The sequence below is a fragment of the Electrona antarctica genome, assembly GCF_951216825.1.
Source record: "Electrona antarctica genome assembly, chromosome: 17".
Taxonomy (NCBI): domain Eukaryota; kingdom Metazoa; phylum Chordata; class Actinopteri; order Myctophiformes; family Myctophidae; genus Electrona; species Electrona antarctica.
This window is the reverse complement of record NC_136798.1, coordinates 30,815,814-30,833,797: the sequence shown is the minus strand read 5'-3', so window position 1 is coordinate 30,833,797 and position 17,984 is coordinate 30,815,814. Positions and strand designations below refer to the sequence as shown.

Sequence of the window (17,984 nt, the reverse complement as noted above, 5' to 3'; positions counted from 1 at the left end):
GCCAATGAGGAGTCCACAATACTACCCTGAGCGGTGACTGAATCAGTCAGTGCAACCGGCATTACAACTACTGACGGTTCTGATTGAAATCAAGCCGAGCAGACAGCTTCTGCATGCAGCCATGATCATAAGTAGCCTTTTTTAAACCTTGAAAACAATTGAAGCAAGGCAGACAATGTTGCCATATACTGTCTTAATTGGAAGATATGTATTAGTACTCGTAAAAAAGGGGGCTAGCTTGCCGCAAGCTGGTATAATATGACATTTCTTGTGTCATTTCTTGTTTGTAGCAATGTGTCATTTCTTGTTTGTAGCAATGTGTCATTTCTTGTTTGTAGCAATGTGTCATTTCTTGTTTGTAGTAACCACAACACAATGTATAAATACTTGCATAAGTACTTATACAATGTATAAATTCTACAAAAGTGTCAAAGGATATTACCAGTACCATTTCACTTTTTCCGACTAAGGGAAGTAAAAGTATACCTAATTGTAGTAGTAGCATATCTACAACCTCGAAATGCGCTGTTTCGAGCAGATCTGCTACTTCTGATGCTTTTGTGTGACACTGTATAGTGTGTGATCAATAGGGCGTTAAATTAGGAAAAAACACTAAACGTTAGAATGTGGAGATGGGAGGTTTCTGCCCGATAGCAACAAAATGTACTTAGTTACTGTGAGTGTCAGTCCACCACTGCAAAACACCTTGTGTTTGTTGGGTGCATGTAGCAGCTGTAGTCCAGGTGATCGACACAGGTTGCAGTTGGAGTCACAGGGGTTAATAAATAACTTGTGTGTCTATAGATATAGAGAGACTGTTTCATTGACCAGTCTAAAAGCCTAATAATAATTCATCATGTGGCGCGCCGAGAGCTGCCGGGAATAACAGATCTACAAGCTCAAAATGTGTTGCTTTTGGCTATGCATTTTGAGCTTGTATAGATCTGCTATTCTCGGACGCGCGCCGAAGTACGTGTCAGGCGTAAGAAGAGACATGCCACAGCCTGTCTGCAACGTTGATCGTTCTTTATGAGATGAGATACGACCGATCCAGGGTGTGGTTTATAGCTGGTGATGCATCTTTTGCCTGTTCATTTAAACCTCCTCAAGGACCAGGGTCTTTGAGGAGGGGGCTCCAGGGGCTCCAGCAATATGAGGCAAAATCTGTTCCAAACCACTTTAAACCTATTTTGGGCTATTTTCTAAACATTTCGAAAAGAAATGTGGGAAATTTGCTATACAGGTATATCTTTTAAACGTTTAACACTAATTTTCTATTATTGTGCCCTGGCACAAAATTGTTTCAGATGGGGGTCCACAGACCAATACATTGTCAATTTGTGGGTCCTATTTAAGTCGGGTCCCAAATATGTCCCAAACAAATTGTTGAAAATGTCAGCTTTTCCTACCACTTGTCTTAAACCTTCTACTGCATATAGGCCTACTGGCGTACTATAACCCGGCCTCCTTTTTCCACTCTAGTCTCTACACCACAATCTCTTATCCGAATGTTTTTTCCCCCCAGAACAGGGACGCTAAGGTTCAAGCGGTTATAAGATAGAGTGCAGTATTTTTCCAATGAGTTTATTTGCATGCAGTCACCTCACATGAGGCACTGACATGCTGCTCAGCCAAAGGCCAGGAGATAGATTTATTGAAGGATGAATGGAGAGGGTTTACTCAGTGTAAAGAGGTGTGAGTGGGGAAGGGTGAGGCCAGGCCGGGTTCACATAGAAGGCGCCTCTCTCTCTCTCTCTCTCTCTCTCTCTGGTCTCTGCCCTTGTCAATGGGACCAGTGTTGTTGACACACGGCTTTCTGGGAGGGACTCTCGAGCCGCCCAGCGTAAACGTTGCGGAGGGCCGGGGCCGCCCCGTGAAAAAAAACTCTTCCATTCCTCGCTCAAAGAAAAATGTCACACCAGTATGATGAAAACCCCAGGCTGTCACAGGCTCAGTCAGTCTCACCCATCACCCCTTACAGAGCCTTGACTCATGCTACACTTTCTTGCCGAGAACAGACGTTGTCCATCTCATAGCTCTATATCTCAAACAGACTTGACCGCTTCCACATGGTTGAGTGCAGGAGTCCCTCAGGGCTCCATGCTAGTGTATTTTCAGGTAGTTTTTTTTCCAGCTTTTTCAGGTTATTGTGGGGAAAGCTTTTGCTGAAAGTAGCCGATCAATGAGTCTTAACATGGTTAACACGTGCATGGAGTTTGAAGTTACAATAAGCTATAGGGGGGGGGGGGGGACATATCAAATGAATCACCGATGTATAAATATTGATTCAAGCAACTGAATAATTTAGGGGTCCTTGCCGTGAAAATGTTTGAGAACCACTGGGCTGGAGGACCACTTCACCCATTTCCGACCAATATGATTATATATATGATCATATAATTGATCACTAATGTTCATTATTTCTGTCAAGATCAGAAACCTGATTACCAGTGAACATCATCATCGGTAGGCAGGTTTGGTCATTTCAAACAAATATTTGAATCTTTTCTTTAGGTTTTTATAAATGCAAATACATTGGCTTATTTCTATCTTATAGCGGGCTATAACTTTCATGGAAGACAAATGCTGTTTCTATTAGCCTGGATGTCCACAGACCCCATGCACAGCCCAGTGAGCCCAATGACACAGTGAGTATATGGGAAATGTGCAGTGGTTCTCAAAGTGAGGTGTGGGGGTCTCCATGCAGCAAAAGCATCACAATCATTTGAATCACTTTATCCATATTGTATATGCTGGCTGTTAATAAATTGCAGATGTGAGATTGTAGACCTGCAATTTTTGAACATTTCTGAAAAATATCGAAAATGTTTGGAATTCTTTTTTACATAGATCTTTTCTTCTGAGGGTCCCTGGCACAACATATTTTCAGATGAGGGTCCTCAAATCCAAATCAATTTGGGGGTCCATGACATGAAACGTTTGTTAGCATAATGGTAACCGAAATGCTCGCCTTAAAACACGCTCGCCCTCATTTTTTCCCGCTGACCTCACACCGACCGCTCGGTGGGGGCGGTTCTTGTATTCTTATATTTGTTTTACTGAGAATCATCTTATATGTTTAGGGTTAGGCATACCATAGTTTTACTGGGATTAAGTTTAGGAATCGGCACCGATTTACTGAGGTTAAAGTTAAAAGCCTATAGTTGTAGGCAAGGCTGTCATGAGTAAGCCTATAGAAACCACATGCCCAAAATGTGGCCCTGCATGGTCCAAATTGTACTGGACCCCATTAACCTAGTTTGAAGACTGAGAGATCAGGGCTGTGAGTGCACATCTGTTACCGAGTAATTGACAAATATGAAGTCTGCATTAGAAAGTGAACAAATCAACAATTCAGTGAGATTTATAGAAGCATGGGGACATGGGAAAAATGTGCATTCATATCCTAATTCCATTTTATAATAATAATAATAATAATAATAATAATAATAATAATAATAATAATAATAATAATAATAATAATAATAATAATAATAATAATAGGGCATGTGGGCCAGTTTGTGAATCCTGACCATGCATAAAACATTTGATTCTGTGTCAAACAATTATTTGAATAGGCCTACTGCACAAAAAAGATGTATTAAATTGTTTATAATATAATTAAATATTCATCTAACGTTTTATGGTCATGATTCACCAGGAGCATGGATGGCTTGGTTTCAGGCTTTAAATAATTGATATCAATATTTTTCAGAAGTCTCTAATAGAGCATGCAGTGGGCGTGGTTTTCTGGACCTACTGAATAATCTGCCATTCATTTTTCCCATAGAGATTTACAAAAATATGTATTTATTATATCAATGATTTTAAGCCTAGAATCAAGCCATCCAGCATCCTCGTAAATCATGAGCGCATAACACCTTTGATTCTGAAGAAAGTAAAAATAAACAGCTAAAAAAAGGGTATTTGTTAAATGTAGTATATAATATAATACAAAATCTTTTTTTTTTAAAACAGTCTCCACAGAATCAAAGGTTTTTTGGTCATGATTCACGAGGATCCTGGCTGCGTGGATTCTATAGGATACGGGAATGAATGGGTTTTCTATCTGCGGCACCACAACATGGCCGCTGCTGCAGCTATGCCCTATACAGGTTATATTATTTCATTATAACCCTTAAATAAACCTCATGACCCTCTTAGTAAGCCAAATGTGTTCTTGTCTCCTGCATTTCAAAGACACTGAGTATATGATTTAAATTCCTATACACATTTTGTATGTGTATACCAGGATCAGCATGCTGGCTGCACGAGATCACATGCAGATGCAGGTGCGTGTGTGTGTGTGTGTGTGTGAGCACACCATAATGTCCTGCTTTGTTTTGTTTTCAACCATGTTTCATAATCATTTGTATTTGTTATTATTGATGTAAATGTATTAAAAGCTAAAGCACGCTGTTGCCTAAATACATTATAATTTATGAAAAGGATAGATCTCCCCTTATCGTTTTCATCACAAACTGTGACGCTAAACGGGTTTAAAGATTGGTTTTAAACAGCACCGATTGTCCATTGTTCCAATACTTATGAAAGACAGAGCTACTAACCCCAGGGACAATGTAATCTCTTTTCCCGTGACCCTTTGGTAAGGTGATAATGCCCTGCAATGCAAACTGATCGCATCAAACAATCTTGTAGGCCTAATTGATCCTTTGTTTGCAAATCATTCTGTTGTGTTATGTCTTCACCTGGGCCCCGAGTCTGAAATGAAGTTTGAATTGAATCCTATAAAATCGCAAGTTATTTAGCCTCATTTTCATTCACATTAAATGCGATCTTTCAGACTGCACTTTTCAATTTCGTTTTGGCATGCGCTGGCCGAAAATAACGAAAACAAAAACGTGTCAGATGTTAGAAAATACATCGAAATAACATTTTTTTATTTTATATAAAGATTGTATCTGGTACACACAAACTTGTTGATATAGGCGGCCTACAACATGAAAAACATGTGAACACATTTCGCAAATGTCTTTTATTCCCCTAGTCCTTCGTTTGGAAAAGATGCCACAGGCCATGCATTTATATTTCATCCCAAATTCGCCACCGATTTCCGAAAAAGAATGTGACGGAATTCATCATTTAGGAGTCACCGAATATAAAATCCACAGCTGTAGGCTACAAATGTTTATTTTTATTTTTTTTTGTAGATCGTGCATAATTTCCATTTTATTTATTCCGTTCCATGTGGCCTGTGGGATTATTATAATCTCACGACTCACGAGGAGTTCATTATTGGCCTAGAATACACTCCTTGGTAGTAGGCCGAAACGTCCGCGGACGCCATGCCATCGAATCCCGCCTTGTGTGTCATTGAACCCACGGACAGATGCGGGGGTCCGCCGGGCACCGTGGAGCCGTACCCGTAGCCCATCATCACCTGCTCGTACGTTTTCAGGTCCATTTTGCTGTGGTGGTTCTGCTGCGCCTCCAGCGACATGAGGTTGTTGATGGAGAACGGGTGGTTGAACGGGTAGAGAGGGTTCTGGTGGTGGTGCTGCTGCTGCTGCTGCTGCTGCTGGTGCTGCTGCTGCTGGTGGTGGAAGTGGGCCTCCGTGGGACCGCCGGGGACCACCAGCGGGTGGTGATAGTGGCCGTGGCGGGAGTGGAGGTGGTGTTGGACGGGAGAGGAGGACGAATGTTCGGTAGCACCACCACCACCACCACCACCACCAACAGCTCGCTTGGTGTTCTTGGCCGTAGAAGACGGCGTGGTAGAATGCGGAGATTCGGCGGCACCATTGCAGCTGTCCGATCCGGGGACGGAGACGCCCTCGTCGGGCAACCTCCCCCCGTTTGCCGGTGCCGGCGGGGTTTTGCCCGACGCCGCCGGGCTCGTCGTCGCGTCCTCCGTCCCGGCGGCGCCGCCGTCCTCCACTTTCTTAATCTCGCACTTGAAGCGCTTCTGCCGCCGCAGGTAGCAGCCGTTCTCGAACATGTTTCCCGAGTCCGGGTGCAGCGTCCAGTACGAGCCCTTGCCCGGCTTGTCCGGCGAGCGCGACACCTTGATGAAGCAGTCGTTGAAGGACAGCGAGTGGCGGATGGAGTTCTGCCAGCGCTGCTGGTTCTGCCGGTAGAACGGGAAGAGGTCCTGGATCCACTGGTAGATCTCGTTGAGGGTCAGCATCTTGGACGGCACCTGCTCGATGGCCATGGTGATGAGGGAGATGTACGAGTAGGGCGGCTTGGCGTGCGTGTAGCTCCGGCGGTACGTGGTCTTGTTGGGCTCCCCCCTGGACCGGAGCGGTGACTGTCCGTGGTGGTACACCGGGCTCAGCACGGCCATGTTGGGATACGCGCCGGGCTGCGAGCCCAGGATGCCGGGGCTCAGGCTCGGTGGGTTGACGCCGCTCATGCAGCCGGCCATGCTTGCGCCCATGCCGGCGTGGTGGTGGTGGTGCATCGCCCCGGGGGTCGGTGACAGTGACAGCCCGGACACGGAGTGGTTGACGGCCGGGTTCACGTAGGAGGCCATGTTCATGGAGGCGGAGGGCATGTAGTTCATGTTCCCATGCACGGCGGAGTAGCACTGATGATGAGGAAGACACAGAGACACACGTCAAATATAGGCTACATATCATGTCATTACTGTCTTTTTTTCCCCTCGTAAATTAATGCCCTATAATCAAATAGGAGCAGTGTCACAATGTAATGCTTTGTAAGCTTAATTGTTGTTATTTCACAATTTATATAGGCCTGTAATTGTTTTGTAAAAACAAAAGGAACGGTTTTAGTTTTTTTCTCCCGACCGCGATGATATCAGAGACAGCAGGCCATATAGTTTATTTTATAATTGGCTTTATAATCGAACTTTAATTTCCTTTCTTTCTTCTTTGTTTATGCACTGAAGTGCACCTGACATGAAACATTCATATATATGGGCGTGTCAGGCGCATTTTAAATGATAATACAATTAATAAATGCCATAAATATATTATGCATATTGATCACCGCGCGACATGCACGGTACTGCTTGGTTTATGCCATTATTTAAACAATCTGCAGGCTTAAACGCAATTCAATCGAGATTTAAAACAAATGATTTGACTTGTCAAATGCTCAGTGTGTACTGTAGCCATATAAGTGCGTGCGTCAGACTCGTATACAAACAGGATAAGGCAATACATGTTAATTAGCCTATAAAGTCTCGAAGACTCGAACATTTAAGTGCATGTGCAAAACAGCATACATTTGTGTGTAGACTCAGAATGACCATATAATTGTGCACCCTGGGTTACTGAAAAGTGATATGGTCATTTAGATTAGGTATGCCTCACATTGTTAGACAAGTCTATTTAATAATGCATGCATATATATTCGCATATATAATTGTATAGGCCCATAGTCCCTATTAAAAAAGGAAAGCCATTTTGGTTTTAGGAGGCCTATATAGGCAATATGAATATGAATATATATGGACCACGAAATGGTATTTCGTCTCGTTGTAGAAATTAGCAATGGGCTATAATAAAATGTGTAGACTTAATAATAATCTGAATTGATCATTTTCTTCCAGGGGGCAAAGTCGAGATATTTTCAAAAAGCCAATATTACGACAAAAAGAACAGAATAAACAACACCAACTTGTTCTTTTGCATCACTGTCTGTCACTAAAACATTTGATATCCCTGAAGATACTATATCTCAAGGCTATTGAGTTGGAATAAACAGCATGCACGGGATGATAATATTAATAAGTGTAGCCTAATAACAAAATAAACCCTGTCTGTCTCCTCCATGTTATACCGACCTCGGCTTCGCCGTAGTAGCTTCCCCAGTCCGTATGCGTCTCCGAGTGTCCTCCTTCCATTTTAACGGAACTCAACATCATGGAATAATGATATAGGCTATACTGTAAGTAAGGTCCCGCAAAAAAAACAAGTTGTGACTCCTTAAAAGTTCCCCCTGAGATGGGATGGATAGTAAACCGTCCTCCCCAGTGGACTTATAGAGGTGTGTGCTGCATGCGCCAGCGAGGCTTACATTCTGGAGTGTTTCCTGTGCAGCAGAGAGAGAGAGAGAGCGGGAGGGGGGGCGGGGGGTAGGGATACACTTTAACACCCGAGAAGACACTTTGAAATCCGTAGTGTTAATGTAACCCCGTGACGTGATAGTAAATCCCACCACCACCACCGAGGCCTCTCTATCTCTCTCTCTCTCTCTCTCTCAGCGCGTGTCCACTTTGAATATCCTATAATCGCACCTTGTTGTTGCCCCCCCTTAACACCTTGTGATTGATTGATTTTCAGGTCATCGATCAAATAGAGAGGGCTTTTTCCCCCTTGTCGAATCAAGTGTTTGTTGAAAAGGGACAATGGGGTGAGTGTGCATGCACAGCATTTTAATGATTTATTTTAGCACCTCAGCATTGAACTCTTTATAGTGATAATTTAGCATATGACCTAAATAAATAAGGCAGTGTGTTGTGTGCCCACTCAACTGTATCTGTTAATTGATGTATCCCCTATATGATTAGCCTACATGTTGCAGAGATAATGCGCTTTTTGGATATGTCTCTGTCGGAGGGAAATATACCTCATATGTCAATAATCCTGTCAGGATTTAAAACAATATAAATAGATCGACAAGCTCAAGCTTCGAGCTTGTGCAAGTATAGGATAACTTAATTTACGAAAAACACAAACTTTAAAATATATGGGATAAGCAGTACGACACATTTTTATTAAACTTTATTTTATAGCTTATTTATTTGTGCATGGTTTTCATGGTTCTGAAATGCAATGGGTTTCAGTGAGAACCATGGCATTAATAATTAATTTGACATGAAAACGTGAGAACTTCTCACGTTTTCATGTGAAATTAATTTGTATGCCTATTTGGCATTTTGGAAAACATTTTATTAAAATGTTTTCAAAAAATATCCCAAGTTGTTCTTTCACGGTGTTGCGAAAATAGCAGATCTGTTATGACCTATTTCAAATAGCCGATATAGTGGTGATAGCAATTTTATATGGCCTATAAGAATTGTTCTGCATGGAACCCTCCAGGATCCAGGGCGTTGCTATAGGGCCCGGGGGTCTCCGGACGTCGGTTTGAGAACCATTGCATTAATGGAACAGTGAACCTTTCAAATATTTGTACAAGAAGAAGGTCCGGGGTCCAACATCGATTGGAGTTGGACGGTGAAGTATGGGCCAGATAGGCCTATGGACAGTACACAATTAACTGGATTATTTTTTAGAGCCGTGCATGGTTCTCAATTCAGGCCGCAACCCCTCAAAATAATCACATTTGAACTGGGGACCCTGACCCTCCCAATATAATCATTTGAAGTGCATGGGACCCTCCCAAAATAATAATTTGAACTTGGGACACCCCCAAAATAATCATTTGAACTGGGGACCCCGCCCCCCCCAACTAATCGTTTGAATTGGAGACCCCCAAAATAATAATTTGCACTGGAGACCCCCCAAATAATCATTTGAACTGGAGACCCCCCAAAATAATCATTTGAACTGGAGACCCCCCAAAATAATCATTTGAACTGATTTTGTTTGACTCGAGTTCTACTGATAAATATTGTGAAAATAACACATGAGCTCACTGCACTATTTCCAAGCAATTTGGCCAAAGTTGAAGTCTTTTTCTTTATTTTTTCCATTTTTTAACCCTAACCCTAACCAATAATAATAATAATAATAATAATAATAATAATAATAATAATAATAATAATAATAATAATTTAAAAGGTCTGTTTTGAAATTACTTGATGGCAAAGCTGAGACTGAGAGTTTGTGTGTGTGTGTGTGTGTGTGTGTGTGTGTGTGTGTGTGTGTGTGTGTGTGTGTGTGTGTGTGTGTGTGTGTGTGTGTGTGTGTGTGTGTGTGTGTGTGTGTGTGCGGGCGTGTGTGTGCGGGCGTGCGTGCGTGCAGGCCTTAGATTATTAGGCCTAAAATAAAACATATAGCCTAACATTAACCAATTAAAACGTTTCATAAATAGCTGATCTGCAATTGAAATATTTATAGCCTACTTTTACTTTGGTACTTATAATTAAGGTAAGTGATATTTTTTTGTTAAAACAAAAGGTTTTTTGTTTAAAGGTTATAATCACTATATTCTGATAGTAGGGGCCTACTCATTGCTATATAATTTGTTCAGTAACAGGGGTCTCCCTGTCTCTCTAAGCTCTATAAACAGAAAATACATTTTCAGGTACGGTAGATGACAAAATTTCAGCCAATCAGGAAAGAGTATAGCTATTTATGAGCTGAACTAGCCCCGTAGAATCGCCTGTTCGCAGTCGCACCGTGCTGTTCACAACGTGCTGTTCACAATCACATGACTTACGTGTTCACAGCAAGTCATGACGTACACGTCACGCAGTATAAGAGGAACTGCCGTTTACGCCTCTGCTCTGCCTGTGCTCTGACGTCACGTACTTTACCTCTGCTTTTATAGACATATACATATAAAGGTAGTAGAAGCCTCTTCCGGCTCTGGCGCGTCTGTATCTCAACAGATGTCAACATTGAGGAGGCGATATTGGCAAGCTTTCCCGAGATTCATTGCGAAGCATAGCGGAAGCAAAGCGGAAGAACGGAACAGGACGTTCGGTAGGCCAATCAGAGGCGCGACTCCTTCTTTCCCGGCACTTTCTTTGTCAATGTAAACGGAAGATCCCGGAAAAGACGTGCTTTGATTGGCCAGTAGTCGGCTGACTGCCGCGACAGACAGATTCCCGGAAATGCTCTCCTCCGCGGCAGTCAGCCGCGGGGGTGGAGCTTCTTTTCCATCCACCAGCTGTCTAAAAACTCGGAAATTACGTAAAACACAGCTTCTTCTGTCCGCGGCTGTCGGCTCAAGTGTGCCCAGGCTGACAGGGTTTCCACACCTGAGCCGACAACCGGACGTTTTCTCTGTCGGCCACCGTCTTTTCCGGTTCTTTAGACAGCTGGTGGATGGAAATTAAGCTCCACCCCCGCGGCTGACTGCCGCGACGGCCAGATTCCTGGAAACGCAAGCTTAATTTCCATCCACCAGCTGTCTAAAAACCCGGAAAAGACGCTGGCCTACAGAGAAAACGTCCGCGGCTCTCTGGTAAGTGTGGCAACAGCTATTTGCAGCTTGACTTCCTCCTCTTGTTGCAGACAGGTCGCTCCAATGAAATGCAGCGACCAAAGAGGCATCTATTTTTTTAATGTGCTTTTCAACCCATAGATATATATAAGAAAGCTAGATGGCTCACCCGCGCTCTGGCCAATAGAGCGTCGCAGTCCCGCCCCCTTTCATGACAACGCCAGGCCCAGGAAATGAATCCCAATGCATTTTTCCCATAGACATTTCAGAAAGTATTTATTTAAAGACCTTTTAAGCGTCGTTTTAAGCGTCGTACAAAGCCAACTCAAGTCGTGACAAATCATGATATCATGTTTTTCTTCTTTGTAATTATTTGTTTGGTCCAAAATATTGTGTTTGTTGTCATGATTTGTCACGACTTGAGTTGGCTTTGTACGACGCTTAAAAGGTCTTTAAATAAATACTTTCTGAAATGCCTATGGGAAAAATGCATTGGGATTCATTTCCTGGGCCTGGCGTTGTCATGAAAGGGGGCGGGACTGCGACGCTCTATGGAGAGCGACGTTGCTACGTGTGGCCATCTTACCTCGGGGCAGCATAACATTGTGTCTATGGGGCATGTACTTTTAAATAATCATAACTTGCTCAATTTTCAACCAATTTTCAGACGCTTTTATACGATGTTCATATAAAAATAGCCACGTTGACAACGTTTGTAATAAACCAACCCGTTTGTAAATCCGTCAAGATTTGAGAGAGTTATGACTGTTTTTGTTTGAGCCGCCATTGAACATATACTGTACTGTAGTCTCGAAGCAATGGCCGCCGGGTGAACTACATCAGAGACTCCGCCTTGAGCCATCTAGCCTTTATATATGTCTATGTTTCAACCGAGCTTCTGCAGCTTCCATTTCCGTGCTGCGCTTGCAGCTTCCGTTTCTCAAATCCGCCATTTTGTTGTGGTCCGCCTGGATTACAACAAAACACCCTTTTAAAACAGGCCAGGAACAGGAACTGGACTCCCGTAACCCCATTGGCTATGGCCGATCTCGTGACACCCGCGTCGACGCACTGCAAGTCATGTTGGGTTTTACTTGACAAATGATCAACTTACAAATGATCAAATTATCAATTTACAAATTACGTATATAAGGTAATGCCTCTATGTAATGCCTCTATGTATGCCCCAATGACTAGGTACGTAGCACATAGCTAAACCTAATAACTCAATATTGAAACCAATATTTCACAGAGAGGCTGATATTTGAAAGTTCGTAGCGGTCGACAGTACTTGCATGCTCTGCTTGGGCACTAGTAGGCCATTTACGGCCTACTTGTGTGTGCAAGTAGTAGGCACTCGACAGAGCGCAGTTCTAGTTATTGTCTATTATTAACTAATTAAATAATGAACGAATTAAATAAATAAAGCAGTAAGGCTGTTAACCAACCAATATTGAAACATATCGTAATTACGTCACCATTGACCATTTATTTAATTTCAATGTTTTACAGAGAGGCTGAGATTTGAACGTTTGTAGCGGTCGACAGTACTTGCGCGCTAGTGTGCAAGGCGCAGTTCTAGTTATTATTTTTCATTGCGCAGCAGCTGGCCAATATAGGCACTGGTAGTGACAAAGTCTAAGTCTGACATCATAAACTATATCTGGGCGTGGTTGATCTAGAAAGAGCTCCATAGGCTATCAAGACATCTATTGTCTGACATCTTGCTAATATAGAAATCCATATAAGCATATAGCTGACTCATGACATCAGTGAAATGTCACGAGCATCCAGCCAAACAATCTAAGGGGAGACCGTCACCTCTTCATATGATTTTAAATTATTATTTACTCAACTCCTCTACCGTGTCCTCTACCAACTCTTCTACCAACTCCTCTACCAACTCCTCTACCAAAAGCCTGGGTACCGAGGCTATGTCATCACCAACGCCCCTGTCGGCAGCATGCAACACATTTTCCCTGTGTCTGTTCAAACAGCTGTCAGACAACAACAACACTGACAATTTATGGAAAAAGGAGGGACAATCCGGGCACTCCACTATTATAAAGATTATGAGCTTCATCAGTGGAATGTTCAAAAAGGGAGGAAACACTGGCAATGTGTTCTCCTCTCCTATCAGCATCTCCTCTGCTATGGCCATGGTGCTGCTGGGGGCCCGTGGCAACACAGCCACACAGATATCAGAGGTCCTGCACTTTAAGGATGACGTCCACATGGACTTATTTAAGCTTGTGGGTGACCTGAACAAGTCAGGGAAGTCCTACGCCCTCAACCTGGCCAACCGCCTGTATGGAGAGCAGTCCTGTCAGTTTGTTAAGGAGTTCTTGAGTGCCACCAGAAAACACTGTGACGCACAGCTGGAACCTGTGGACTTCATTGGCAACGCAGAAGAAGCAAGGCTGAACATGAACAGCTGGGTGGAGAAACAGACACAAGATAAAATCAAGGACTTGTTTGCCCCGGGTGTGGTGAATGAAGATACCAGACTGGTGTTGGTCAATGCCATTTACTTCAAAGCCAAGTGGAAGAACCGATTCAAAGAGGTCAGGAATGGTGAAAAGTTCAGACTTAGCAAGACTAAAAGCAAGCGGGTGAAGATGATGTACCAGAAGAATGACTTCCCTTTTGCCTCGATTCGGGAAGTCGAGGCAAAAGTTCTGGAGCTGCCCTACATTGAGAAAGACCTCAGTATGCTCATCTTTCTGCCCAATGGGATGGAGGATGATACGACCGGCCTGGAGAAGCTAGAAAAGGAGCTAACCTATGAAAGGTTTATGGACTGGACCAATCCGGGCAAGATGGGGTGGAAAACCGTTAGGCTGGGCTTGCCTTGTTTCAAGATGGAGGTGACATATGACATGAAAGACATCTTGATCAAGATGGGCATGGTGGACGCCTTTGACATCACAAAGAGTGACTTCTCCGGCATGTCGACAAACAAATTGGTGCTTTCCAAGGTGGTGCACAAGGCTTTTGTGGTGGTGAACGAGGAGGGAACTGAAGCAGCAGCTGCCACTAAATCTGAAGGTAAATATTTTTCTCGTAACAATTCCTCCTTCATTGCTGACCATCCCTTCCTCTTCTTCATTCGGCACAACCCCACCATGAACATCCTCTTTGCAGGCCGATACTGCTCCCCTCCTTGAATTGGATCTCAGCTCAACTCTGGTCCGGTTACCTGACCTGACCACAGTTTTTTAAAAGCTCATTATTGCCCAGGCGGTGGCGTAACCGTCTGGGCACCCGACTGGTAATCCAGTCGCAGTGTGCCGCGGGTTCGACTCCCGAGCCCGACACGGCCTTTACTGCATGTCTTCCCCCATCTCTCTCCCGTTTCCTGTCAGCCTACTGTCTGTCCCTTCAAAAAACCAATAAAAGGCGTAAGCCGCAAAAAAATATCTTTAAAAAAAAAAAAAAGCTCATTATTCATACCAGCCTCAATACATTATCATCTCCAGGATTGAAGGCCGAAGGCGGCAGAATATGTTTTCTCTAATATTCATCCGTTAGGTCAACAGCTAATCTATACAGCCCCGGTGGCCTTCCGTCTGATTGGCCTGCCTGGCCTGTGTTTTTATGGGGCGCCAGCCCCTTCTATAAACAGCTTTTGTCCCCACACTTTTCCATTGACAATGAAAGGGGAATTTATTTTTATTTTATTTTATTGTATTTTATTTTTTTATTATTCTTTTTTATTTTTATTTAACCTTTATTTAAGTTGGAACTGGCCAAGAGGCAGAAATAAAATTACACTTCAACACCACATCATCAATGTTACATTTTGGACCAGCAAATACAACATCCATAATACACCTCAAAGTACCTGCCTAGTCCCTCCATGCGCCAGAAGTGTACCTCCCAGCCCTGGCAGAGTAGTTCTGGAGTAGTTCCAACGGATTGTGTGGCCCTGGTTTTGCCCTAGTGGGACTGATTGAGGGTAGCTACTGGGACGTAAGTCTGGACTTGATCACCCCGGCTGGGTCGCCTGAGTGAGGGGTATGATGTTGGAAGACCCGAAACCCCGTTGACCTCAGGATACATCACTGAGGATACGTCCCAGGTGCATCCATGCGATGTTTTTTAGTTATGAATAAATCATAAGTCACCAAAGTCCTACTTTTTAGTAGCAGGGCAAAGTACACAATATACACGATCTGAACCGACATAATAAATATATAGGCATGAACATAGGCTAGTACATATCCAAACATGTGCAAGTGTTGGACTGTACATCTAAGATGATCCTTTTGAAACTTCTCAAGGGAACTTTCAAAGCCAATTTTAGTCTGGACTGTAGATCGTTCCACGACCAAGGGCCAAAGAAGGCCAGACATTTTTTACCCCCCTCGGATTTGAATGCTGGCACTACACACCACAGCCAAGCATTTGACCTGAGGTTGAGGCCGTTTTGGACCAAGTCGAATTTGGATGAAATGTAAGACGGCAGGTCACCCAGAATGGCTTTATAAATTAAGATATGCCAATGCTGAAGCCTGCGAGATGCCAATGAGAACCAACCGACTGCAGCATACAATGTGCAATGATGTGTTCTGAAAGGTGAATTAGTTATGAATCTCAATGCAGCAACAAGGGATCCAATTTGGCCAAGGTGGAGGAGCAGGCAAACCTAGAAACGGTATCACCATAATCCAATTGGGACAGAAAGAGACCAATTGACGGGGGACGACGACAATTAAGTACCTTGTCGTATTGATACTTTCACTTTCACTTTCAAATCTGAGTACTTCTTCCACCATTGTTGATTCTCAAACCTTTGGTCACAGACTGAAAAGATTTAGAGCCAGAGACATGGAGTTCCCATTCAAGATTTGTGTTGTCAAAACTAAAGCCTGTACCCTTCAAAATGTCCCAAACATATTCAACATTTTTCACGTTTCAAGTCTAGATAAGCTCATAACACCTAGTGAGCATTGATGAATTGTACGCTTGTAGATTGTCCATTTCCAAATATGTGAAACTAATTAAGCTAATTTAACTGGGGAGTGGGGACCCCATGATTTAAGGCAGTGTTTGTAAAAGCGGTGAAGAGATGAATCAATGAAACAAAATTGGAAAACTGGAACAATAGAAACACACGTGCACGCACGCACACGCATGCACACGCACGCACACACACACACACACACACACACACACACACACACACACACACACACACACACACACACACACACACACACACACACACACACACACGCACACACACACACACAAAGCTTGTTACCCCAGCTGTGTGTGTCTAAGGTGAGCAAATACTGTCACGTATTAGTTAGACTTGTAAGGTCCTTGAAGTGAATGGATCTTTATTGTCGGGTGTAGGTGGTCCTAGTAACACGTTCCGTGGACTGGGTATGTGGGGGGGGGTCAGGTGGCACTGACACTTTCACCACTTAAACCCACTAGATTTAAAGGTACAGGGTAAGTAAAAGAAAATGCATTTTCAGGTCATGACACATTTATCAGGATCATTAGAAGTGATGACACAAAGACATGAGCAGACACACAGAGGGCCATAGTTTATCCCTAAACTTCTTGCCTAAACTTGCCTTTTTTTACTATTTTGAAAACATTTTAGAATAGTTAAAATAGCCGATCTACAAGCTCACAACGTGTTGATGTAGATCGGTATAGTTGAACCATTTTAATATGTTTTTAGAATCTGTGGCCGGCCTCAATCCTAAATGGTTAAAGATTAAACTTCACAATTAGTCACCATGAAGCCTGGAGATTTAGTTTTGATTTTAATAACAATAAAAATAAAGAATCCATTTGACTAATTTAAGTGAAAAGGAGACCAATCTTAACAACAGAAAAACGAAAGGTTTTACTTTGGAGTAAATTTCGATGCCAGCACTATCATCATCATCATCATCATCATCATTTTTCGACCGCGGTCGAGATCGTGGATTTCACAATCACGCCAGACTTCCCGGTCCTTCATTGCCATCCCCAGTTCCTGCTTACTGATGCCTGTGTCCCTAGCGATGACATCAGGGAACGACAGTTTTCTACCTCTGGTCTGCTTTGAGGCAGGACTCCAGAGAAGAAGGGAAGATATAACCTCATTGTCAGCTCTGTAGCAGTGGCCGGCAAACTGTGTTCTTCTGGATCGGACTAGTGAAGAAACACGGGGGAAGGTTGCTGTATATTAGATTAGTCGATGGGTGGCTCTTCCAAGAAAGATTTTGCGCTCTCATTAGAAGGCGGGTGTAAGTGCCATCCAACCGTTTCTCTAGTTTCTTTGAAAGTGTCCATGTCTCGGAGCCATAGAGTAGAATCGGCTCAACGGTCGTCCTAAATATTTTTACTTTTAACATCTTACTAAGCTGGGATGACCAGATCTTATGCATGTCATTGCAGGCTGACCAGGCCATACCCTTCCTAGTTTGAAAGTCCTTTTGGGAAGAAGATATATATGAACCCAATTACTTGTAGTCATCAACCTGTTTCAGAGCCAGCACTATAGTAAAGCCTACATTTACTCAGTGATGTAAAGTAGGCTAACTATAAGTACATTTACTCATACTGTACTTAAGTACACTTTTCAGGAATGTTTTTCCAATTTTCAATACTTTCAATTCTACACCATTACATCTCAGAGGCAAATATTGTACTTTTTACTCCACTACAAACTATTATTTTACAAATTCTGTTACTAGTTACTTTGTAGATTTGTATATTATTACAAAACATTAACCTCTTCAGCCCTTATGTTAAAAATTGTAAATAGCAGATGTACAAGCTCACAACTCACCGCTTTGTGACATGTTGTGAGCTTGTAGATCTGCTATTTTCAAAAGATTTGTATGCATTTGGAAACGTATGAAATGGGACATACTTTTACTGTTGGTACTTTAAGTAGGCTATATTTTGAAGCCCAT

The 17,984-nt window shown here is 42.9% G+C and overlaps 2 protein-coding genes across 2 annotated transcripts; one reads left to right on the top strand and one right to left on the bottom strand.

The window, feature by feature from the left end:
- Positions 1-5,239: 5,239 nt before the first annotated feature.
- Positions 5,240-7,878, bottom strand: LOC306941070 (hepatocyte nuclear factor 3-beta-like; the record flags this gene model as incomplete). The annotated part of the gene is made up of 2 exons (XM_079526375.1): positions 7,772-7,878; positions 5,240-6,550 (listed from the first exon to the last, which is right to left on the bottom strand). Exons 1-2 carry the CDS (start codon positions 7,850-7,852, stop codon positions 5,240-5,242), a joined length of 1,392 nt encoding a protein of 463 aa, XP_079382501.1. The 5' UTR covers positions 7,853-7,878.
- Positions 7,879-12,995: 5,117 nt separating this feature from the next.
- LOC306941069 (leukocyte elastase inhibitor-like) lies at positions 12,996-14,228 on the top strand (the record flags this gene model as incomplete). The annotated part of the gene is made up of 1 exon (XM_079526374.1): positions 12,996-14,228. One exon carries the CDS (start codon positions 12,996-12,998, stop codon positions 14,226-14,228), a length of 1,233 nt encoding a protein of 410 aa, XP_079382500.1.
- Between the last annotated feature and the right edge of the window lie 3,756 nt (positions 14,229-17,984).